The sequence below is a fragment of the Schistosoma mansoni genome, chromosome 2, assembly GCF_000237925.1.
Source record: "Schistosoma mansoni strain Puerto Rico chromosome 2, complete genome".
Taxonomy (NCBI): domain Eukaryota; kingdom Metazoa; phylum Platyhelminthes; class Trematoda; order Strigeidida; family Schistosomatidae; genus Schistosoma; species Schistosoma mansoni.
The window spans coordinates 11,717,146-11,744,961 of NC_031496.1; the positions used below are offsets into that span (position 1 = coordinate 11,717,146).

The 27,816-nt window shown below is 35.2% G+C and overlaps 1 protein-coding gene across 1 annotated transcript; it reads right to left on the reverse strand.

The window, feature by feature from the left end:
• Positions 1 to 3,139: 3,139 nt before the first annotated feature.
• Positions 3,140 to 27,267, reverse strand: Smp_146570 (histidyl-tRNA synthetase-related; the record flags this gene model as incomplete). The annotated part of the gene is made up of 18 exons (XM_018795678.1): positions 3,140 to 3,412; positions 8,193 to 8,282; positions 9,152 to 9,280; positions 9,423 to 9,695; positions 11,219 to 11,464; positions 13,274 to 13,460; positions 13,905 to 13,987; positions 14,908 to 15,014; positions 17,076 to 17,168; positions 18,048 to 18,113; positions 21,036 to 21,217; positions 24,250 to 24,428; positions 26,449 to 26,614; positions 26,644 to 26,728; positions 26,768 to 26,837; positions 26,874 to 27,128; positions 27,161 to 27,217; positions 27,250 to 27,267. 18 exons carry the CDS (start codon positions 27,265 to 27,267, stop codon positions 3,140 to 3,142), a joined length of 2,559 nt encoding a protein of 852 aa, XP_018649967.1.
• Positions 27,268 to 27,816: the final 549 nt, after the last annotated feature.

Below are 27,816 nucleotides of genomic sequence, written 5' to 3' on the forward strand. Positions count from 1 at the left end.
GATCTGATCCACAAGGCAGTGGAGCATCGTAAGGAGATACAGTCCCATGGTAGCCGGTGACCAACGATTGATTCATACACAATTTGTTCCTCCAGGATACTGGAGCCCATATGCACCATTGGTTTGGAATCAGGGTTTTCCAACTCCCCTAGGTGGACTTTCCGTATCCACCAACCCGGGTAAAGTGCCGGACATTCGCTTTTCGTCCTCTCAATTTAGTAAACAACACCCTGGTGCGAGAAGGCAGTGAGTAGGACTTGTGTGGAAGAGGCTATATACGCGTGGCCATGTGAGAGCATTCGAAGAGGGAGAGCGGAATCTCCTAACTCTCGGCCGTACCAAGACATTTGGGGGCATATAATCTAATATCATCTACTAATAATATTATTGAATATAATCGAGTGTTATAACGGAAAACTATAATTCAAATAGTTGTATAAGATCCTTTCCAGTTGAATTTCATTATGATATGAATTTATACCTTTAATAAAATATAAGAATCTTCTAGGTTGTTAACAAGTTTGATTTTAAGGCATCTTAAAAATGTTTAACAGTAATTATTTGAATAGAAATAACAGATGAATGATAAAAGTTTTACTAATTTAACTAATAATACATTATAAGCAAGGATGGATAGTGGCTAGCAGTGGAATCTAGGATGCGCGTTTCATCCTATTTGGGACTCATCAGCTGGATGTACCTGCATCTCAGAGTTGATGTTCACTCTGGGACTCGAACCCAGTACCTTTCGCTTCAAACGCCATCGCGTTTTCCATCTTTGCTTATAATGCTTGTGAATTAAGGCTATATAGAGGCAAATCGCACAGTATGCACATATGCCAATGAGAGACTAATCAATTGCAGTCCTAAACATCAATGGGAAGATTCAAACAAACAATACCGAGTGAATTCTAATAATACATTAGATATATCATAACAAAATGAAGATTGTATATGAAACCATGTGAAATTATGTGAGTTACATCAATCAATCCACAAATTGAAAACATTTCAAACGTAAATGTTATTCAGTAAACATTTCTAAAAAGAATTTGACAGTAATTTCCATTTGATCTCAATAATTTATACAGTTATGTTATAACTTGTGACCCCCTGGATGCCCGATCAGATGAGTGACATACGAAACCAGTACGAGTAGTCTATAGTACCTGTTGGTCCTATTTTTTACCTAGCCCAGTCAGTTAAGTCCAGAACACCAATAACAGCCTCTGCAGTATGAATCGTTATATTTCAAACATACTGGGTTTATATTACAAACCAAACAGACCACATCATAAAATAGAAAATAACATTTGTACAAGATTATGATAAATATGGCTGTGAATGTGGGGAACAGTAATTAATAGACTGAAGATAACTCAGGAATGGTAAATCGTACAGTAATAGTTAATAGGTCAAAGCAAAGCTTATAATAGAAGGAATATGAATAGTAAAGTTACCTAACAACTATACAATAGGAAATATACATATCATATTTGTCCATGAATAGTTCTTAAAAGTTACCAATCATAATCCGTCTATCAATTAAGGGACGAGTATACTGCGCAGCAGTTCGTTCTGTTCTACTTTACGGCTGCGAAACATGGCCATTAAGAGTAGAAGATACTCGTAGGTTACTAGTATTTGACCACAGATGTCTTAGAAATATTGCTCGCATCTGCTGGGATAACCGGGTAAGTAATAGTGAGGTTCGACGCAGGATATTAGGGAATGATGGTAAATCAGTTGATGAGGTCATGAATCTTCAGCGACTGAGATGGTTGGGCCACGTGTTACGTATGCCTGAACACCGATTACCACGACGCGCAATGCTGACTAGTGTAGGGGATGGTTGGAAGAGAGTTAGGGGCGGCCAAACCAAAACATGGCATCAGTGCTTGAAGTCACTAACTTCTAGTCTGAGCCATGTTGGCAGATGCAGACTACCTGGTTGGGGTCCGCGTGACTATCGTAATAAATGGTTGGAGACTCTGTGTGACATGGCCCAGAATCGATCACAATGGCGTAGGTGTATACACTCTTTATCTTCCCTTAAACCTTGAGATTAAAATTGCTTCATAACTTTTTTCCTTCCTATACTATATCCTTATATACAACCTTTCTTTATATACTACCACCACTAAATTAATTACTTCTATGAATCCGGTGTTCATCTTGTTGTGCCAACGAGGTATGGCAACTTGGACCGATGCATATATGTGCCTGGTCCCACGTTGTCGCTGACTGACTGACCAATCATAATTCTCTTCGGGACATAACAATTTACTACGAAGCATTACTTCCTTACGCCTGTTACCCCCAATGGAGCATAGGCTGTCGACCAGCATTCTCCAACCCACTCTGTCTTGGGCCTTCTTTTCTAGTTCTATCTAGTTGTTGTTCATATAGAACAATTAAATTTTGGTTCAATAAGTAAATGATAGATTGTTTCTTTTCATCGAAAAGACAAGTCAACCAGCTTTTGTTTGCTTTAAGTAATATTTATCAAAAAGAACGCTCACTTGTATTTGTTTATAAAAAGTCAAAACGTTCTGAGTACTAATCTTTTCTCGGAGTTGAAATTGTTAGACTAAGTTCATGTAAGCTTGCCAAGTCAAGACAACAGTTGGATTACATTTAAAATTATAAATTAAAATTCGCCTGGAAGTCAGGATTTCGGGTTTAACACTTTGAATACCTATCAGGATATAGTATCTGTAGTCTGAAGCAAACTGTTGTATCCCTACAGATTTTGGTCCGTCTCACTAATAACAAGTCAAAAAAAATTATCTACAAATGACCTACTGAGAACCTTAGTTTTCTGTAACATGTTACATCATGTTGGATAACATCAATAACATCAATAAAGCTTACACATATATACATACGATAAATTGTGGCTGAAACTTTGAGCACAAAAGCAGCTAATCAACAAATGGTCTGCATTTAACGAAGTACTTAAAATTACAATTAAAACCACTTCTCAACAAATTGGATATTCTCATTAAATCTGTTTAGTGAAAAACAAAGAAGTATAAACACAACTGAATTTAAAAGGTTTTATTTATATGATATTGGTTTTGTACAATGAAATAATACAAATATATATGGGTAAAAAAATAATCAATCCGTTAGTCAATCAACTGGTATACACGAAATTGGATAAATTGTTTAAAATATTCCTTGCTTCGTTGAATTGTACTGATTTGTTAGGACCTTTTGGTGGCCAAACAGATTTTAGACGATTTACTACTAATGACATATCACGTAGGCACTTAGTTATGACGACATCACCATTGCCATCATTATTTATAGAATTATTATTGTCAATATTGAAACAACTACCTGAAGGAATTTCACCCAATTGGGGTGAATGGACGGTATGTTTAGTTAGACTTATCGAATCAATTCTCTATATGAAGTAAAATCAGGAATATAAAAACAAAATTCGGTAAAAGTAAATGACGATGACAATAAACGAAGATTTGTATTCTGTAAACAGAAAAAAACATTTCTTTAGGTAATGTAAAAGTGTCTGTCTTATCGGTGCCCCCAAATACCCTGGTACGACCGAGAGTGGGGAGATTCCGCTCTCCCTCTTCAAATGTTCTCACATGGCCACGCGAATATATAGCCTTTGCCACACAAGTCCTACTCACTGCCTTCTCGTGGCGGGGTAGGATGTTGTTTACGAAATTGAGAGGACGAAAAGCGAATGTCCGACGCTTTAACCGGGTTGGTGGATACGGAAAGTCCACCTAGGGGAGTTGGAAAACCCTGATTCCAAACCAATGGTGCATATGGGCTCCAGTATCCTGGAGGAACAAATTGTGTATGAATCAATCGTTGGTCACCGGCTACCATGGGACTGTATCTCCTTACGATGCTCCACTGCCTTGTGGATCAGATCTTTAAGTCAAAGGCTGGGGGTGTGGTCCCCATTCAGAAAACCACTTGTTTCAGTTTAAGCACCTGGGCAGTCCTCACACAAACCAAATGAGATTTGTGTGGCGCATATATATCTGGTGTTCGTTTGTACCAATATTTATGTGTTTAAATAAATAATAAATCAATTAGATTATATGTGATATTTTCCTTTTCTGAGTGAACTTCCTCATTCACAAATCAAAAAGAATTCACAATTGTTCTGGGCCAAAAGAAGCACCATCACAAGGAATGGATCACTGTTGGTACACTGGATAAAATTGAAGAAAGGAGAAACAGGAAGACAGCAATCAATATTAGCCGAACAAGAGCAGAAAAAGCCAAGGCACAAGCCGAATACACAGAGGCAAACAAGCAAGTGAAGAGGAGCATCAGAGCCGACAAGCGTAAATATGTGGAAGATTTAGCAATGACAGCGGAAAAGACTGCAAGAGAGGGAAACATGAGACAACTGTATGATACAACCAAGAAACTTGCTGGAAATTACCGTAAACCACAACAACCAGTGAAAAGCAAGAAAGGCAAAGTGATCACCGACATTGAAGAACAACAAAACAGGTGGGTAGAACACTTCAAAGAACTCTTGAATCGACCAGCTCCACTGAACCCACCCAACACCGAAGCAGCACCCACAGACCTCCCAATCGATGTTGGCCCACCAACAGTTGAAGAGATCAGCATGGCCATTAGACAAATCAAGAGCGGCAAAGCAGCGGGATCAGACAACATCCCGGCAGAGGCACTGAAAGCAAATGTAGCAGCAACTGCCAAGATACTCCACATCCTCTTCAGTAAGATTTTGGACGAAGAACAAGACTGGAAAAAAGGACTTTTGATCAAGATACCAAAGAAAGGCGATCTCAGCAAGTGCGATAACTACACGGGAATCACTCTTCTCTCAATACCAGGAAAAGTCTTCAACAGAGTATTGTTAAACAGGATGAAGGATTCCGTTGACGGCCAACTTCGAGAACAGCAAGCTGGATTTCGTAAAGATAAATCGTGTACAGACCAAATCGCAACTCTACATATCATTGTGGAACAACCAATCCAATGGAATTTATCACTCTACATCAACTTCATTGACTACGAGAAGGCATTTGATAGCGTGGACAGGACGACACTATGGAGGCTCCTTCGACACTACGGCGTGCCTGAGAAGATAGTCAATATCATACGGAGTTCCTATGATGGATTAAACTGCAAAATCGTCCATGGAGGACAACTCAATGACTCGCTCGAAGTAAAGACCGGTATCAGACAAGGTTGCTTACTCTCACCCTTTCTCTTTCTCCTGGTGATCTACTGGATTATGAAGACGTCAACATCCGAGGGAAGCACGGGATACAGTGAACGGCTAGGATTCAGCTGGACGATTTAGACTTCGCGGATGATCTGGTTCTTCTATCACAAACGCAACAACAAATGCAGGAGAAGACGACCAGTGTAGCAGCAGCCTCAGCAGCAGTAGGTCTCAATATAAACAAAGCGAAAAGCAAGACTCTCCGATACAATACAGCATGTACCAATCAAATTACACTTGACGGAAAAGCTTTTGAGGATATGGAAACCTTTACATATCTGGGTAGCATCATTGATGAACACGGTGGATCTGATGCAGATGTGAGGGCGTGAATCTGCAAAGCAAGAGCAGCATATTTACAACTGAACAACATATCGAATTCCAAACAATTGTCAACCAACACCAAGATCAGAATTTTCAACACATATGTGAAGACAGTTCTGCTGTATGGGGCGGAGACGTGGAGAACTATGAAAGCCATCATCCAGAAGATACAAGTGTTTATTAACAGCTGTCTACGCAAAATACTTCGGATCCGATGGCTAGACACTATCAGCAACAAGTTACTGTGGGAGACAACAAACCAGATTCCAGCGGAGGAAGAAATCAGGAAGAAGCGCTGGAAGTGGATTGGGCACACCTTGAGGAAATCACCCAATTGTGTCACAAGACAAGCCCTCACATGGAATCCTGAAGGCCGAGGGAGAAGAGGAAGACCAAAGAACAAATTACACCGAGAAATAGAGACAGACATGATAAGAATGAACAAGAACTGGATAGAACTAGAAAAGAAGGCCCAAGACAGAGTGGGTTGGAGAATGCTGGTCGGCGGCCTATGCTCCATTGGGAGTAACAGACATAAGTAAGTAAGTTGAACTAACCTTCTTCGAGAAATAAATTCAGCAATAAACTTATCCTAACAGTTCAAAATTATTCATTTAGTGTACATATATACTTGAAAGTAGAAAGGCAATAAAATAATTCATATGAATAACCAAATAAGTTACTTATGAGGTTTTGAATTAAGTCTGTTTAGTTTACTTCATCTATATAGTTGTTTACCGTTTTTTAAACTTCGAACAAGATTTTATTTAAACTATGAATAGGGATTTTAATGATTAAAATATTCGACTTTCAGTTAACAGGTTACATGTTCGAAACCCGTTCCATAAAGCTTAGTTTATGTTTCAGATTTCAAATGAAGTAATAAGTGTTAGTTTTATTTCATAGGTAACATTATTTACATCTATTTGATAAGTTTGAAATGAGTTGCTTCCAAATAAAAAACAATTTTGCATTGCTAACACTGATAATATTCAGGTATTTGTACAAAAAGTAACTATATTGAGTACCATTGAAAACTGAAGAGCACAGCTGTTTCATTCAAGTATAGGATTTTCGGAATACTAATTAGTGGTTTGTGTGTTTGCCATTGTTCTATCACAAATGATGCTATATTATGAAGAAATTCATCTACAAATTAACCTAATATCTAAATTAAACTTAATATTTTCCCTTTTTACCAACACATGTAACGAATAATAACAATAATATTTTTTAAAAAAGATGACTGGTTGGTGGCACTGTCTGTCATTGAAAGACGTACCTAAGAACTACATTAACCTTGTGAGGGCTCTTTACTCAAACACTACCAGTCGAGTTAGAGCTTATGGCGAAATGTCATCTGATTTTGCAACCTCAAGTGGTATCCGACAAGGCTATCCACTATCTCCATTTTTATTCAATTTCACCATATACATACTGCTAGAAATAACGTTCTTGTCGTCTGAATTTTCGGAAGTCGACCTCCTACAAAATGGTCCACTTACTGACTTGGAATACACAGATGACATAGTCCTATTTGTTGAGGACGCTGATAAAACACAGAATATTTCGGTAGCAATGAGCAACAATGCCAGGATTTTCGGAATGCGGTTCTCTCCATCTAAATGCAAGTTGTTGCTCCGGGACCGGCCACCTTCAACATCTGAACTAAGGATAGAGAGTGATGTAGTCGAACGCGTTGACAACTTCATTTATCTTGGAAATCTGATTAGCCATAATGGGTTGGTGTCGGACAAAATCTCTGCACGGATTCAAAAAGCTCGTTTGGCTTTTGCCAACTTACGTCACCTATAGTGAAGGTGAGATATCCGTCCATCAATTAAGAGACGAGTATACTGAGCAACAGTTCGTTCTCTTCTACTTTACGGCTGTCAAACGTGGTCATTAAGAGTAGAGGATACTCGTAAGTTACTGGTATTTGGTCACAGATGTTTTAGAAATACTGCTCGCATCTGCTGGGAACACCAGATAAGTAATAGTGAGGTTAGACGCACGCCATTAGGGAATAATGGTAAATCAGTTGATGAGGTTGTGAATCTTCATCGACTGAGATGGTTGGGCCACATCTTACGTATGCCTGAACACCGATCACCATAACGCATGATGCTCACTAGTAGTGTTGGGGATGGTTGGAAGATAGTTAGGGGCGACCGAACCAAAATGTTGCATCAGTTCTTGAAGTTATTAACTTCTGATTTGAGCCATTTTGGTAGATACAGACTACTTGGTTGGAATCAACATGATTATCGTAACCAATGGTTGGAGACTCTGGGTGACATGGCTCACAATCGACTACAATCACGTAGGTGTTTATGCTCTTTATCTTCCCTTAAACTGTGAGATTAAAGTTACCTTACACCTTTCTTTCTATGAACTAGTTCTTTCTCCTTGTGTCATGGAATTTTTTTACTACCATTTAAGTAACTGCTTCTATGAATTTGGTATTCATCTTGTTGTGCTAATGATGTATGGTAACTTAGACCGTTGCATATGTGACTGATGACTAACTGATTAACTGATAGTTGATAGAGATGGGAATTCCAACTACATTAAATAAATCTGCAGATATAATGAAATATAAAAGACAGAAAGAAATCACCTTTCGCATGGACTTGAAAACATCTTCTCCAATTGGATCACCTTGAACTTTCGATTCAAAATGATTAATATTCACCCTTAGTTGTTCAAACTGTTTCCCAAAATGAAAATAAGCAAACAGAAACCAAAATGTTAATAATATTTTAGCAATGTATAATATACTATCACTATTAATAATATCTTAAAGTTGAATAATGGCTAACAATGGAGTTCAAGAGCACGTTTCTTTCTACTTGGGACTAGTCGGAAAAAAAGGTACTCGCATTTCAGTGTTAATGTTCGCATTGGGACTCTAACTCAATACACCTTCAGTTTTAAAAAATCAACGCACTATTTGTTTGGCTAATGGATTTAGATGGCTGATAGATTATGCAACAGATATAAACTTAATTTATAAGAGTTTATGTTTTCACGTTGTTGATGTTAATAGAACCGGATCAATTGGAGTCGTTAACACCAACAACGCGAAAACACTAACCCTTATAAATTTTACTAGTATTATTTTAAAAGGCTTTTTATTACAGAACATCACAGCTGAAGAATTACTGGGAAACATAGAGCACTAGAGAGTTATTTCTTGTCAGTTTGAGACTTACAAAAAGTATTCACACAGGACGATTAACAGAAATTGTTTTACGCTTTCATGATTGGAATAACCACTATGGTCATGAATGGAAAGAAGTTTAGTTATCCCATAAAAGTTAAGTAGATGATTGATAGTTCTTTTATTAATCTCAACACCAAGACAACACAGTGACCAGTATGAATGGACACTTGATACATTTGATAAAAGATTTCTAAAGCGCTTTTTTATAGACTGTACAATGAGGCAAAACTAACTAGCATCATAATTTAAAACACATAACCAAGAATAGATGACAAAATGATGTGAAGTTAAGAATTAGTCTAAATCGAATTTTAAACTAGCAACATGCTTACAACACTGTCAACTAAACATACCCATGTTTGGAGATAACCTTGTGTAATAGAACAATTAAGCCATGAATTCCATGTATTATATATCGAAAACGAACAGATTGGTAGGACAGGAGAGGTTGAATCCGAATAAAATGATAATCTCACAAGATCCTAAAGTTGTAACAAGTAAATAAAACAGAAGTATAATAAAGAAATCATATCAATTTACTGACTAGATGATAATAACAATAATAAAGTCTTAACACCGAAAGTGATATACAGAAATAAGCAGTACAGCGAATCAAAAACTTACTTTTAATATCTCTGTATCAGGTCGAAGATTTGGATCATTGAGAGAAATACTGCACAATTTCGGAAACCAAATAGATAGGCAAACTAACACAGCTGAAATTGGTTGTAGTGTCCAGAATTTCAAAAATGTAGAAGAGTGTGGATGTGAACAATTCTCTATTACGGCATCAGTCAGATGATATTGAAGCAGAAAGTGAATACATTTCACAATAATTCGTTTACAAGAATTTTTATGTGGGTCAGATAAGCAACTAAATAAACGCAAAGCAAGACACTAAACGAAAAACAGTGACAGAAAAGAAGTGGATAGAGATAATCAGTAGAAACATTAAACTTGGGAGTAGAAATTATGAAAATCTGTCAAGGAATAGTATATAAAACAGCAACTATTATTTGAGGTTGGATTTTATTACGCATTAACACCAATGAAATAGATGGAAATTAGGGAGCAACGTGAAGTGGTGATTTCTGACTCTTCAACAATGAGCTCTCACGAACAAACAACACAACAAATTGGATATAGAATCTTCAGTCTATGTGACTGAAATCCAGCGGTCTTCAATCAACTCATTCAAAGCCATTGATGATATTTAGCCCACTCAGTAACAAAGTTGAACTCCGCTGACCACAATATCGCAAAAGAAGTTTAAGAATTGATTCTGTGGATTTGCATAGTGGTTTACAGTTATACTTTGAGAATCGTTGATTACTGTCTAACTTTTTTTGCAGTGGACTAAATCATACTCAACTAATCACCACTTGCAAGCGCGGATACTGATTTAATTGTAATGGTGGATGAAAAAAAGGTGTAAGACTATTTTAGATAGTTGACAAAAAAACCCTAGGTTTTGGCTTTGTAATAGTTTGCACTCGTCAACAATTTCCATCTAAAATACTGAGGAAATTGATGCTCCCTGTGGGATTTGAATATGTGTCAGCTAGCTTTGCAATCTGAGACGTTATCACCGAGCTATTTAGGCTGCAACCAAACCTCTGTAGAACTGAGATCTTTACAATTGACTGTCACCGGGGAAATGACCAATGTCATCTTTGTTCAGCTTCTTGGTGCTGGTCAATATTATAGGCACACCTAGGCAAGAAGTCCCCGCTAGCACGAAACTTAGGTCTAGGAGTTTCTCCTCCTGACTATCTACAATTACCAAACATCTCAAAATAGTGTACATACTATATCAATTTAGTCAGACTAGTGGTCACAATGCATAAGATGGTGGTTGGAGATAGTCAACAGGAAACCCTGGACCTAGGTTTGGTGCTACTTGGCACTCGTCAGCAAGGTATACCTATAATCTTGAACGAACTGATGTTCCAACCACCATCTTATTTCAACATAGTGCACGCAATGTCAAGTCACCTAGACTGATGGCCACATTGCAACTTGATCGATAGGATTCGATCTGAACTAAGAAGGACCTGACATACATGACATTGATCACCACCCAGTGATCAATCAATTGTGATTACAATGCAACTTGATTGATAGAATCCGACTAGCACTAAAAAACTAGATGAACATGACATTAGTCACTACTCAGAGACCGAACAACTGTAAACGATGATCTTTTAACAGAATGACCAAATAAGATGAGATCTTACACCAAAAATTTGTTAACACCAATATTTATTTCAAAAAGTTATTAAAACAGTGAACTGGACTAGAAATGATAAATAATTTGATTGCCATGAAATAATACCCAGAAGAAAATATAATAGCATTCAACATAAATAACATACATTGAAACTAATAATTTTAGCAAAATAATGACTAATAATACTTACTACTTCTATTAATAAATAAGTAATCTGAGATGAATTAACTGTCATATTAGTTAAATCAAATAACTTGTCTAAATTTAGAATTCGTTCATTCACTTGTTGTTCAATAATACTAGTTGATACCTTTTGTAAACGATTTATTGGAATAGGGACATAATACCAAATTAATGAACCAGACGTTGAACTAATCAAATCTGTATTTGAATTCATATAGATAAATTTAATTGAATTTTGATGAAGATAAACACTCTAAAATAAGAATAAAAATAGTCTGCTTTGGTTATTGAAATAAGACAAGTAGTTGATGGAGACGAAGAGAATGAATGGAACTGTGGCACCACGATTAACGTAAAATTGAAATTTAGAAATTCACAAAGGAGTATTATTTTGAATATTATCTACCGTCTATACACAGTCGCAATAGTTCGCAATTTGCAGTAAGGCTACATTTAAGAACAGTATCACTGAGGCCTATTTTTATTTTGTTTCATTCCTTTAAACATAGTGTTGATTTTTGATATAGACAGTAAACAATGAAATAACCTTATGCGGTAAGTGTTACAATGTCTTTTCTATATAATAAAGCTTCAATCGCCCTACTATCATTTATCCTACTAAAATCGAACTGTCCAGAAACGATATGTGACTAAGTCCAGTGTACATGTTAAATTTATAGTTCATATTTGATAGATATTATTTCGTAATACATAATACTGAACTATTTTAAACAGCTACACCTAGAAAGTCGTACAGTAAATTTTTCACACTATTTTCTAACGTCGGAATAAAACCTGATATTTAAGCATAACACATATTGGTTAATTTATATTATTATGTCAATATCTATAGTAAAAATAATCCAACATACTTCAAGATGATGATCTTCATCTTTGATAATTTCACTTATTTGAATAAGCATTATTATGAAATTGATTCGCTGCATAGAAAGGTTAAATGTATTCTCAAATCCATGAGATATTCATAAAGAGACCTAATTTGTAAAATATTACTCTACTGCGACTGTGTGCAGACTACAACGTGTTTCCAGTTGGCACTAACTGTCGGCACAGCCATCACCGATGTGCCACCTGGAGTCCTCCCTCTGCATCTCAAGTCCAGACTCAGATTGATCACACCGCGATCAGCTACCACTGGCGTGGTTGTGTACAAGACAGCCACTCCTTTTGGAGTACCTATCTGGACTCTAACCATGGCCTTGTTTGCGTTAATCTTACCTTACTTTTCAGTGGTCAACAAATTCGTTGTTCTAAATGGATCGAAGACAGTAAATTGGCTGCAGCTTCCATTGCAACTAAATATCAAACCAAGTTAAGTTCAAGGTTAGTTACCATCTCACCGGAAAGTATGGTTGAGCATTGGTTGCAATTGCATGACGTCATGAAAATGGCGAGTAAAGTAGCTTGAGGCTTCGTGAAACATCCCGTATATAAGCACTGGATTTCTTCAGGCTCCTTACAACTCATTGAAGCCCGTCGCTCTACTCCGAGCAACCGTGAGTTTGACTATAAACGAAAACTGTTACGCAATGAAATTGGCCAAGGCTTGCGTAAGGACCGAGAGGCCTGGTGGACGGAGAGTGCTGACGAGTTGGAAACAGCGGCTGCTTCCGGCAATTGCCGAGAGCTCTTCCAATTCGTCTAAGTCACTGAAAGTAAGAAGTCTGGTGTGAGTGGAACAGTCTGTGAAGCTGATGGGACCCCTGTGAATAGCATATGCCGATGTCTTGGGCGATGGATAGAGTTATTCGAAGGACACTTTAGCTAGTCTGCTGCCCTGGCGACATCGATTGCCGGTGACAACTAATCCAACTAAAGAGGAGGAAGTTTGCACAACACTCCAGCTCCTGATGTGCTGCGAATCACCAGATTCAAATGACTTATCTTCGGCCCTATTTAAAGATGGTGGCGACCTTCTGATTAAGGAACTGAGTTGTATACAAATATTTGGCAATCAGAGAATGTTCCAACATTGTAGAATGAGTACATAACATTGCAAATTTGTTAGGAAACTAGCGGTTAGTAGTTTCAAATAACTCACTTGTTGTTTAGGTGTAAGAAAAACAATCAACCTTGAAAGTAGATGACTAAAGCGAGATACAGTATGCGACAAACTAAGTGATTGGGATTCATTCATACAATTCTTCATTTGTAATTTCCTTGCAACTTTATTTACAATGTTCGTCAACAGTGTGACATAATGTAAACAGAGATCGCCTGTTCCATAACTAAAAAAATTACAAGTGAACTCAAAAGATAATTCTATTTGAATACGAAATTACAACCAATGTCATCGAAATTTTGTAAATTTGAATATGCAGTCATAGCTGACCATATACGTGAGTGTCTACAGTATAAAAAAGAGAATCGAAAAATTCCTGTTTTAAGCAACTAGTCTATATAAGCTCCAAAACCTGGTACATACCGACAGCCAGTTATAATGTATCATCGTAACCAAAAATATTATTCCACTGATTTATGAATTCATCATTTGAATCGAAGGTCCGGGGATAATGCCTAAACACAACCACTTGTGCAATTAACTATCCTAATCAATTATGGCACTCATTTCCCAATAAATTTTCAATAAACTAATTAAATGGCTTGATATCTAACATTCATTTCACAAAAATCGATGACATAAAAGACAAGGAAAAAATACATGGAGTTACCGGGCAACGAAACACCACACATCCATTGCTAACAAGTGAACCAGAGGATGTTCAGATAGTACTGACGAAAGCAGAGCTGTCTCCTAGATAAATATTAACGAAAAAAGTAAAAAAAAATCGAAGTTCGTAAGAATTATTCGGTTTATTGAAAATGACAGCAAGGCCAAAATTAAACACTGTTGTAATGAAATATTTTACACATCTTTCCACACAGTGTAAATATGAAACGTCTCAAAATTTAATAATTACTAGCGTCACAATGATAGACTTTGACAGGCAACTGGTTCAAAGTATGAAAATTAAATTTATGGAATAAACACTTAGGAACTATATGGCTTCTACCAACTTACATCACCTATAGTGAAGGTGAGATATCCGTCCATCAATTAAGGGACGAGTATACTGAGCAACAGTTCGTTCTCTTCTACTTTACGGCTGTCAAACGTGGCCATTAAGAGTAGAGCATACTCATAAGTTACTAGTATTTGATCACAGATGTCTTAGAAATACTGCTCGCATCCTCTGGAATCACCAGGTAAGTAATAGTGAGGTTAGACGCACGCTATTAGGGAATGATAGTAAATCAGTAGATGAGGTTGAGAATCTTCATCGACTGAGATGGTTGGGCCACGTCTTACGTATGCCTTAACACTTCGTGATCGATGTATGATTCGGTTATAACTTAGAAAGCCTAGAGAAATTCGATTCAACTTATCTCTACTTGTTTGTAACCTTAAAAAAGAATTGACTGTGAAACTTTCAGTTCTCAACACCACAAGCACATAAGTAAATTTAATTATATTTCTTAGCGCACAAAAATAATAAGTAATGTATTATCATACAATGATACACGATGTCAGAGAGGATAAAACTTTCAGTTAATTTTAATCATTTAAGCGTTTCATTCCTATTTAAAGTATCATATTAGAAACGGAGTATAAATTCGTTTGGCTGAAGAAGCACAAAAAAACAACCAATATCCAATACAACTTATTCAACTCACCAAATAAGGAAAACAAACCATAGATAAACCACAAACTGAAGCACAAATCTGTTGTAAAAGAGTTGTGTAAAACTCTGCAGAACATGGATATTTCTCATCATTAGTCCCTAAAAATAAAACCAAACAGAATTAGATTTATAAAGTGCGTATTTTAACAGTAATAAGAAGTTTGATAAATACTGCTTAAGGCAAATAAAATATCACAGACAAGTGTAATTATCACACAAAACTTCCCAATTGCTGTTTGTTATGTCCTTATGCCCGATTAATTATATCATGTGATACGACCTTCAATGAGAGACACCGACTTATAAGACCAGACTAATGAGACATAAACCTATACGAGTAGCCTAAAGTTCTTATCGGTCCTCTGAAATAGTAGCTTCTCTTCTAACCCAGCCGGTTTAGTCCAGAACATCAATATCAGCCTCCGCGATACAAATCATATATTTTAGACATACTGGTTTTATATACGAACAAAACAGGCCTCATCGTACCATAAATAGAAGATAACAATTATACAAAACCTAAACAACAGGTGGCTGTGACCGTGAAAAACTGTTATTAATAAATTGGGAATATCTCAAGAATAGTAAACCGTATAATAATAGTCAATAGGTCAAATAAAAGCTTATAATGAAAGGAATACGAATATACATATAATACAGTTACTTAATAGTCATACAATAAGAATATTCGTATATTAGTCCATAAGAAATGGTTACCATTCATCTGTTGTCTTCCGGATATAACACTGTTAACTTTAATTCACGGTGAGACTTAAATTTGTGAAATAAGACCTAAGTTTGACGACTGCAGGAGTCATAAGCGCATTTCTAAAGAGTCTCAAATTAAAACAAACCAATTGCCCAAAATCGTTTAGTTTCCAAAAATTCTTAAGATGTAAAACTGTGTCAAAAGCCATTTGCAAATGAAACTAATTTGTCCAATTTGCTCACGTAAATAAGGATCGATCAAATTATTAGATCTAGATAATTAAACAAAGTTGTGATTCATGATGTACAAGTAAAGTTCAATGTCTTTGATGGACGAATGTTGGAACTCTATGCAAGAGGAATAGTTACTCAAGTATACAAATCTTGTCAAACTTATATAAATATAGTCTGATGGAAATGTGGGAACCTATATGAATTTATCTAAAGTTCTCACTACAATAAGTAGTGTTCATTAATGAAGTCTATTTTTCTTTGTTTAAAAAGTAACTTTCGCTCCTTGACACAGAAAACAAGGAACAGATATCTTTAACAAAAATTCTGTAGTCCTCTAATTCACATAAATTTCACTGAACTACATTACTTCACGATATAAATTCTCATACAGCGATTTTAAAACGGTGGACTAATTCATTAGGAAAGTAAGTTACTTTATCTGTGGCAACATACTTAATCGATGAAAATTCGACGTGTGATCCTAGGTTTCAATAATTAAGACTTAACAGGTTCTCGATCTGTATATGAAAGTTAATTCTGATTTCAATGACTATAAGGAGAGATAAATCATGAGTAAGTTGTAACCAATAGAAAACGATGAAAGCACTGAGTAGTGATAATCGCTTCTATCGAAAAGAGAAAAGCTGACATACCATCTTAAATTAATCAATTGAAATACGTAGGACTAGATTATTCTTGTTAGTTGAAACCTCACTTATAAATATAAAAATCATTATCAAAGAATGAGAAGGACAAAAGAGTTTTGAGACCATAATACATTTCATTACTATCTACTGGTTGACTATTTAGTCTACAAAAATAAATTATATAGTCATTATTCCAATAACTTATCTTTCCGGCTACTATTGTTCTTAGTAATTTCTTAAGAAACGGTAACTCGAAGGTTGAAGATTCGCTCAATGAAGGAATGTAGAATAATAAGTACAACACAGATGATCCTACTGAAGTTCACAAAAACCACTTCAGTATTATGTAATATTGATCAGGTTTCTAAATACCTGTATTGTCATCGGTTAACATCTTATTATGATCACATTACACTGACGAAACAGGTAGTCACTGCGTATGAATACAGGTGACAAGACAACAATAAACAAAACTATATGTGGTGCTTTTGTTAACGATACATTTGTGGAGAAAAATACAAATAAATCTTTGTGTTAGGTAACAGAATGGAATACATACTATTATACTCACCATCATTTTTACCAGATAAATCAATTTTTTCACATGCCTCAAATAATTCTTTATAAATATTGAAAGTATCGTTCATCCAACGAGGATAAAAACCTATGTACAAAAATAAAATTCATCTTGGTCTATATATAAATTAAAGGCAATTTTTTAACAGCTTTCTAGTAACCCCCAGGCTAAATGTACACAGCGACTTGAACACGAGAGAAAAGGCGTGAAGTATGGGAGAAATGCTTTACTCCGAGGTTTGTTTATGTACAGAAAATCCAGGGTTTTTATAGTATTTTAAATGGCCTAGAGTTTCCGGAAAATTCTGGAACGCTACCAAACATAGTAGCAGTATAGGGAATTATTCAATCAGAAACTCAACATGTGACTTTCACTTTCTAGGTATTTCCGGCAAAACTTCTACTGAATGCTGATAGGATAAGATGCTTCTCAGCATTTTCAGAGCCCTTTTTGGCATTTTTTTAGTTTTCTGGATCTCCCAAACAAATCAGTAAACAAAGCCCTCTAAATGTCACCTCTTGACATTTGACACAACAACAATAGATATATTCATCATCCATCTTTTAAAAGCTAAATATTTTGTTTACTAGATATTACTTCCTTCTACCTGTTCATTACAATATCTTTCCATTTCTTTTTGACTTCTTGAATGGTGAAGTATTCTAGATGGTTACATATGTTTTTAATCTTCAATAATAATGCAAGTACAGCTTTATGTATTTGATGCAAGGAAGATTAACTGTTTAAGGATTAAAGACATGAACTGAACAACAAAAACGAATCGGACAGAAACACATTTAGATATGAAGTCAAATGTTTGTAAGTTTAATGTTTCAAATAATGAGTCACAGTTATACAATTATATCAAAAGGACACAAATGTTCATATTTTAACATTTCAAACATGATGGAGTGACAGATAACTCATTCATTCAGATCAAGACAAACAAAAGTGTAGTGAACTTACTAGGATGTTGAGAAATGTTGCTTAAAATTTTACCATAAATTCGGCAAATCACTGGTGCATCAAAATCTACAACAATATTGACAAAAATAGGGATTCCATAATAAATATTATTTATTATATAGTAAGATATGTCGAAACCTGTGTATTCTGATCAAAATAATCAGACAACTCCAATGGTCTCACAGTAATTTTAAGTGAATTGAAAGCCAAAACCAAATTTCAACTTGTCATTAAATATAATTCATACAGATTTAGATTATTCTAAATAAACGATTTTGCACATAAAACTAAACGTACTTGTTAGGCTTCAGGTTCCTGAACCCCTAAGTACAAACAGGATACTTTGGTATTGTGGACTATTGCTTACTTGATATCACTAAATTATACTCATGAAAGTAATTTTAATCAATAGTAGGGAAATAAAGTGATGTTTGCAGAATTCATTGCAGCATTGTCTTTAATAAATAAACTTCTTTAAATTATTTACAGATATGCTGATCAAGATTGTGGAGGACAATTATTTATTTAAACATATAAACATTGGTACAAGGAGGCATCAAATACATATGCGCCACACAAATCATTCGATTTGTGTGAGGAACGGGATACGGCCCGGGTGTCCAAACTGAATCAGGTAGTTTCCAAAAGGGACCACACCCGGAGTCTTTGATCCAAAGGTCTAATTTGTATGGCAGTGAAGCAACGTTAGAAGATGCAGTCTCACGATATCCGGCGGCCAACAATATGTTCATGTGTCATTTGTTCCCTCAGGATCTTGAAGCCTATCTATGTGCACCATTAATTTGGAATCAGAGTTTCCCAACTCCCTTAGATGGATCCTCCATATCCACCGACCCGGTTAAAGCGCCGAACATTCGCTTTTCGTCCTCTAAATTTCGTAAACAACATCCGTATCGCTAGAAGTCAGTGAGTAGGATTTCCCTGATAGTGGCTGTATACGCGTGTCCATGTGAGAGTATTTCGAGAGGGAGAGTGAACTCTTTCCACCTCCGACCATATTAGAGCATTTGAGGACAAAGGACAATTAACTAATAACTGACACCCGAAAAATATTGCAGTTGCCTAATTACAAGTTACAATTTGATATACTACTACCTATAGGTTGTGTGACATTCTGTGGATGAATACGAACAGTTGTTTGTAATTTTTGAACGAGGAATAGTTTTATAATCTGAGTTAAAATAAATAAATTTCTCTAATTTTGCTGGTGTAGATCACATCAAACTCTTAATTTGATGTGAATACACACGATAATAAACAAAACCAAAATGAACTACAGATAGGTAGGCATTGAAATCTTAAATGACACAAGTTTAAGTTGTATTGGTTGATAACCCTATAAATAAAAGCAACATTTTGGTTTTAATGATAAAGCAAATCGACAGACAAGTACATGTCGATACAGTCGACCATGAACTACACCTCATATGTATGCACTTGTGTTATTGTTCAATTGCTCAACCGACATAGGACTAGAGGGTCTCAAATCCATGGCCTAAGAGTTGAGAGCCAGATATTTTAATCACTAAACCACTACACAGCAAGGCTAGCATTACAATAAAAAAAGGAAAAAAGGAAATCCAAATGATCATCGTTTTCCAATCTCTTGATGAAAGTGTGCCACTATATAATATCATAACCTCAAAAAAGTAGCGCTTTATCCGTAATAACAATTTCATTATCATGAAGTAATTGTGAAATATGAAGAGGATTTCCCGTAATGAATACTCCTCATCTAGTTATCTATCAAAATTTCAAAGATTTTTAATGCACTATTCACAAACAGAATTACTGTATAATAAAATTATTACAAGACTGCTTCTGATAATGATCATATGCTCATTAGTGACTGGCTCCATGAGGTATTTCCTGGAGTTCTAGTGAGAAGCAGTAACCAGTGGAGTTCAACCAGGTCTGTCGGGAGATATCAACTCACTGAAGACGTTGGTGAACGGTTGCTCAATTTCGTGGATCAGTTGAAGTTAGACATTAACACCGTTGGATGCCGGCTCAGTGGTCTATTAGTTAAGCGCTCATGCGCGAGACTGATAAGACCTGGGTTGAAATCTCGTTAGACGGGATCGTGGATGCGCACTGCTGAGGAGTCCCATAATAGGACGAGTTGGCCGTCCAGTGCTTCCCGGTTTTCCATGGTGGTCTAGCTTCAATTGACTCATGATCTCAACTATATAAAAATTACTAAAATCTCCACAAAACCCACTTCTGACAAGACTGCTACATTGAAAAAAATAGAGAAATCGACGGTAGCATACATATATTATGTCATTTCACCCATTGAATAAAGCATATACTGATACAGTTAGATTTTCTGAGCCCTTTTATCAAACAAAATTTATGATTATGTCAAAGTAATCCCGAAGTTATAAAACTTGATTTAGATAGTTTAATCCTTCACACAATTTATCTAAATTAAATAGTTGCACAGAATGAATATTTCCAATTTATAGAATAGCAGTTGGATTATTACTATGGTTATGAGAATTTTTATTTAAATATTCTACTGCATTTTGGAAACAGGCACAGTAGTTCATTTTTGTATAAATTTGTACAGGTAAAGCTATTTATAGGCAATAATATGATTTTCTTATTTCGATTGCATCTGTTATTTTAACTTTAGGTATACTTTTTACAATGTAATAACAAGCTTTGTCTAGTACATCTTATTTTACAACTAATAAATCGAAAGGTGTAAAATGGTTAAAGTATATATATAAAATAAAGTGAATTAGGAAATAGAACAAGGTATAAAATCAGAGTAAAGAAATCAACCACTCCATAACAAGTTATATGTATGAGGTCAACCAGAGATTTCAAACTGTTCAATGACAAAATTCATGAGTTTACAGAGATGCTTGAATGAAAAATAATTTAACCAAACAAAACCCCATTCTTTCACGATCACAAAAAGCAGTCTACTGTTTAGTGTCTTAAAAACAATCATCGTACCTGAATGAGATATGGCCTGAATAAAAACAGAACAATCTTCTTGACCTTCATACGGCGGATGTAAAGTTATCATGTGAGATAGAATAATATCGATAGAAAGGAAAAATGAATTGTTTATTTCTTCTCCAATTTTGACAGGAAATTTCGAACCTAAAGGATATAATCCACCGGCATAAGATACACTGAAATATCATAAAGAAAAAGAAAAATGAATAATCATCGCCACCTTGAAAATTAAATAGTTACTCACCATAAAAAGGGATGGAAAATATTTTGCTATGTAAAAATCTCAACAAACGTCTGTATAGTTGATGGATTCATATACGACAATGATATGAAGCTAATAACAGTATTTAGTTGCTGTGACCTTGATAGAAAGGAAGTAACTGGAAGATTATAGGTCGGATGTTTAAAGTGTTGAGCAGTAACTCTCATTTCTGAGCTACTTAACACAAATTAGGACAGAAATTGTTATTTCCACATCAACATACACACATAGAACACCAAGGGGAAAAGGAATACTGGTTAAAGTAACTCGGTCAAATGATGGTGAAAAACGACACCCAGTAATGACTATACTCAAAATATCTCACGTTTGGAAGAAGTAATCAGTGTTTTATGTGAAGACAGTTTACTTTTAGTTTTTCTTCACTGTTAGCACGAGATTTTGGGGGAACATCACAAATTGGTTTTCCAAACAAGTAGTTGAAATAACAATTATCCCTTAGTCTAATAATATATATATGGTAAAATCTTCAGCAAAGAATAATACAACTATTCCATAAAGTACATCTTATAAAAAAACGAAATATTTCACATAAATCAAATATAAAACAAAAACATAGACATTACAACAACGATGAACAACTGTTTATTTTCTACTGTTAAAACCATTTTATCGCAGAATACATTTAGATAAGGGATATTTGAGCTTCTGTATACAGCTTTAGGTGTATGAAATGATGTGATTTGTTTTGTTAGATTAAAAATGAAGCCTTAAAAAGTACATGTACATCTTGTATGAGGATTATGGTTGATCAGCTTGAGCTGGTTTACTGAAATGTTTACATTCGATACATATTTTTACAATTGGACCAGTTATACTACATCTTGATTAAAGTAACTGGTATTATCATCGAATTACGATAGTTATAAACAAATATCAAACAAAGAGTAGTATAGTTAATTTGGGAGGTATAAACATGAAAGGTGAGGACACTAAAATATAAATCATAGATCGTTTCTCCCACCAGAGAAACCTAATATGATCCTTAGAGAAAATTGCTCCTTAGTTTAAAAATGCCCAATGAAATTTGTTTAGTCAAGTCTGGACTCAGAAAAAATATTTCCATTTACTGGCCAAAAAACGAGAATCGTAAATCTGAAGGTTCAAATATAACCAACATTAGATAACTGTAAAAGTTAAAGAATACTACGGTGATCATGTAACATGAACGAGCTTAATTGAAACATATAGTTGAATGCGGCAAACTATTAACAAAAGAGTAAGAATAGAAAATTTTTTGCAAATTTTTAATCAGTTTCATCTTAATGAAGTCATTTCTTGAATTGTTTTAAAAAGCTAATGAAGATTATGTTATATTGTTATTGTATTATTAGTTACTAACGTCAGTGGATGATAGTTCTAAATTGCAGTTATTATCTATTTGCAATTATAAGAAGTTGATCACTCACAATATGGATTTGCGTCTTATTGAGGCATTTTTATTTTACTGAACGTTATCATAAATTGAACTGTATCCCCTCTGAAACAAGTTACAAATTGAATAGAGTAAACCGAGACTATAACAGGGTTCTGTGACTTTCGGTTATTCATCTACTAGAGTTAACTGGCCAATCTTTGTTGATATAAAAGCTTCTCGTAAGGTGTACCTAATTGAAAGTTACCAGTTCAATGTACTTGAATTATAGTCTGTGTTATTTTTCCACTAAGGCTCAGACTCATCATATACTGGTTTAAAAATCAAGAAGTTATTCACATAGCTGAGTTGTAAGCATCATCTTTTGTAAAAATTAGTTGTTAACTTACTAGGTCGAACTGGAAACAGTACTCATAAAGCTGTATGCACATCTAAATAAGACATTCCAAATGATACGAGATACAAATCGCTAATGAAAACCACCAAGCCAATAATGAGTCTTGGAAATTTTAAAAATATTCTAATTCGATTCATCATTTTAGAATCCCTTTCATTCACATGTCACAAGAATAAAATGTTTGGTTTGTACATGAGGTTACGCAATATAAATGTCATTTTAAAATGAAGTACTCAGGAAGGAAAAAAGTGGACTTAATTCAAAAAAATAAGTTCTATAAGACAAAAATGTGGTTTAACAAGTAGACAGATGAAAAGAAACCTGAATAAATATACTCATAGAGTAGTATTTATTGTTGATTAGTGACCTGCCTACAATCTGCAGAATATATTTTTTGATAAAGTTGGATAACCATCATATTTGAAATTGAAAGCTCAATCAACTAAAAAACAAATAGTGGATCTAAAACAAATTTCATTAAAAACGACGATCAGTCATCATCGCAGGATGTGTCATAAATATGTATTGATCCAAGTTGCTACACCTTACATCAATACAGTGAAAGAGTAAATAAACAAAATACACAGTAAAGAAGAGGAAATAACATTCACTGTAACTGAAACCTAACGTGAGAAGCTAAATTAAATGGAGGGATTCTGGGTTAGGAACGATTCCGATTACAATATTTAGAGAAAAACAAAGAATGAATGAAACTACTCCAATGTAACGGATTTTGTATTGTATCACCTAACGTTTGCAATCATGAGTGTCTCAACATGAAGTTTAAACTGGGAATGATTTAAATTAAGTCATGAACATAGACTTCATGGATACTAAAAACGTTTTCAAACTACATAAACTACTGTGAAAATGTCTTAATATGTTATACAGAAGCCACATTAGTACAAGATGAAATACTCGAAAAAAATCAAAATAATGTTTTAAAAATCCTTTGGTTACATTAAGAGTTTCTTACATTGAAATAAACAGACCTGATACTCAAAATTTCTTAAAGTATCAGTAATACTTACGGTCTTGATATCTAAAAGGTACATAAGTTAACCAAAATAAACTAATAGTGGATAAACAGAAGTATATAAATGATTAGACGACAATAAAAGAATCAAGAAAAAACGTCTGTCTAGATAGACCATACTTGACGGTCCATGAGAGCCAATCCATAAAAGTAACTACTGCTTGTGAATTAATGTCGGTAGTTAGAATCTCTTTTGTAAATTCTCGAATACAGAAAGTGAATATCCGACTAAGAAGATTTAACATCTGTATATTATTTTCGGTATTCTTCACGTTCATTTCATTTGATTTCACTCCTCCCTAGAAAATAAAATAACAAGAGGAAAGTAGTGTGAGCCAAAGCTAAAACTTATTGTTGCAACCCAATAATATTGGAGGTTTTGTGGTCTTTGAGCTGAACGGTCTGATCGTGAAGCCTTCATTAATCTTCTGGACATCATCAGCAAGTAATTCGAAGAGATGTGGGCTATTTGAATCTCTCCACAATTGACTGGCAGCTTTTCCTGCTGATCTGATGTTTGGTTGGTTGTTATCCATAACTGTATAATAGATTTTTGTTTGTTTTGGTCGTTTTCTTTGCTGACCTAGATTCTGGGGTTGCGGATATTATTCTGCTTTCTTATTGTCCAATAAATGTGGTATATTTCAATGTATCTATTGATTGATGTTTTATAAGGGTGTCAGGGTTCTCAACATTCCCTAATTTTCTTTATTTCTTCTGTCCAATATTTCGATATTTTCTTAATCAAACTCTTATCAACAGTTGTCCACATGCATTGATATGGGCGAAGCCATATTATCATTTAACAACTAACTGGTATTCATGTAGACGCAGACAAAAAGGCCGGCTATTTCGTCTTATAAATTGATATTACTAATTGTTGTGGCCGTGAAACTTCTGCTACTTACTTCGTGTTACAAGAAGATAGACACTGAAATAGTTCAGCACAATGGAAATTATAGGGACTGAGGATGAAGATTTATTACACCCTAACAATAAATCAACAGTAGATCAACAGCTGGTCAAAAACAATGCCAAAATTCAGTGAGTTACATAAGATCAACAGCCAAATCTGAAAACATTGAACTAGGAAGTAGTTAGCATAAAATAATCAATAACTGAGTCCATGTACACAATTTACAATGATAGATTAGACTGCTCTAGTTAACTGGCATAAATAAATCAGTGAGTTACATATTTGCTCCTACTTTACATTTATTAATGATTCAAACACTAGGTCTGTTTTCTTTTATCAAATTCTATATATACACTTCAAACGTATAAAACATCGGACTAAATTAACTCAAGTCAGTAGGTTATTCCCAAATTATTGATAATTCAGTATTCTTAGCGCTTCTTAAAACTCATGTAGTATGGTGGCTACCAATATTTTAGGAAAAACTGGTAGTATTTTGCCTAGAAACATCATGAAGTACACAGACTTTTTTGAATGATGGTAAAGTAATTGCTTTATGTTTAATTCGCCGTATCAAAAAATAACCTATTCAGGACATCAATCAAAATGTTATTCTATCTCTGAAAAGAACCAAAGGTAAGTTGTATGGATAAGATTCATGATGGCATTCCACTACATTTGTCACATACGTATTTATACAGCCAAGTTTTAGCTACTGAGTATGATACTTTCCACTTAATTAAAATGCATTAGGTTGGGAAAGTTTCTAACTTGAGACCTGTTTGAAAACTGAGTAGTTTAACAATCAGGAAACCATATGGTGGATGCTGCAGAATGGTCTACAAGGCTGCAAAACTGAGTTGTTCTTCCTGTTTCCTATCTTCAGAAGTTACTATCTGAAGCGATTCATTGTATTTAGGGTAGGTTTCAAGTTATGATATGCATAATTCCATTTAAACCTATCCTGCTTAACACTCAGCCATATTAAATAAAGTAAATCTAGCTTAAGAGATGGACTTATTGGTAGGGGGTTTCTTAGAGCGGTGAGAGATAAGCGACCATACAAATCAGGTTTCCGAGATCATTAAGTAGTCGTTTGAAGCAACGGTGAGACTATAATTTATAGACGACATTTGAGCGACGCTAAAGTGACCTCAAGAATGTCCGCCTACTAACTAGGACTAAATGAGGGTTGTAAACCAGTGTGAGGAATTCAAATTACGATTTACAGTTGATGATTAGGGTTAAGAATTTGATATAGTGTTTTCACCACAAACTGATATCAGATATAATGCCAAAACGCTATTTAGCCAAATGTATGGGTAAAAATCAAAGACTTGTTATCTTGTATCTGATTGATTCGACCATAAATTATAGTCTCACCAAAGTGGTTTGAAACTTACCAGGTATGCAATCCTACATTTATTATAGTAATGGCGCAGCGAATAGACAATGGAGTTTAATATACTTCCAAAAAAACTTTTGGGGTCATTTTCAAACGACTTGTCTCCATTTCTAGAGGTTTCCCGTGCATAGTTGCGAATTTCACATTTGAACTGTTTCATAATACTGAAAGTAACATGAAATGTGCACATTACCTGGAACCGAATTTCCATATAGGAAGACTCAATGATTCCCCTAGATTATCGGCTACTTGAGCAAGACTCATAAGCTCCTTGCAAGCTAGATAAATTGACGTTAGTATGATAAGAATAAACGTACCAAGTCCAAAAAGACTTGGCTTCAGTAATTCAGCTTTGGAAAAGTTGAGTTTTATGACCGAAAAAAACCACTAAATGCTGTACATAAAGGTATCATGACGAATTACGCATTGTGTGGCAAATAAAGAGCTCAGAAAACCAGACGGCTTTTCATTACTAGGCATAGTATCGAGCTCTTTGCATGCTTCGTATCCGTCGGTAAATTCAGCAGCGTGATCTGAAGAGTAGGCGTAGCACGCCTTCAGACATCCAACGAAACCAGATATGAAAGCGGAGAATTTGACATCATTATTAAAAGAAACTGATTTTGGATCCAATGATTTGCATTTATCCACCAAATAAGTAATGAACTGTTCATTTATCTACGAGAGATTATCCTCGATACACAACTTACGTCAGATTTTGAACGTATCTTTCCTAATTCTTCATTTGCGAAAATAGAAGTAAGCAACTACAGATATCAGTACACTTTAAAAACACTACCTCATCAGGGCTATCCATATCAATGACCTTGTGCCTGAACTTGACGGCTAGGTAGTTCTAATCAGCTGTCACCAGTCTTCAGTAAGAAATATAGTAGATCAGTGGACCTGTTTTGATCCTTGCAGTTGGTTTTCTAGTGAAGGTCTAGCTTCTCCTTCAGAATGTTCACTGGTGATCTGATGCCACTTGTTCAGGTAAGGCCTTCCAGTTAAATGGTCCAAATGGTTGTGGACGGAATACAAGAAGTTTCCGCTTGACGTGCTTCTGTATCTAGTGGCAGTAGATCACCGGTACCTCCAGGCAGCAAACTAGGTATAATAACGATAAAAGAGGAAAAAGAAATAGGCAGATCATAGTAGGATACTATCCTTAGTCCTTAATAATATGTCAAGCTTTCTCCTGAAGGACTCCTAGGAAGGAATAAACGTTGTGTCTACACTTCGTTCTGCTGTGTCGTGTTTCTAGTCTCTCGGTGTTGCCCCTTAGATTTGTGCCGAAGCTAATCCTAAGTACGCGTTTAAGTGGATTTCCAGAAGTGTTTAGGATGCTGTAAGCCATTAGGTCACC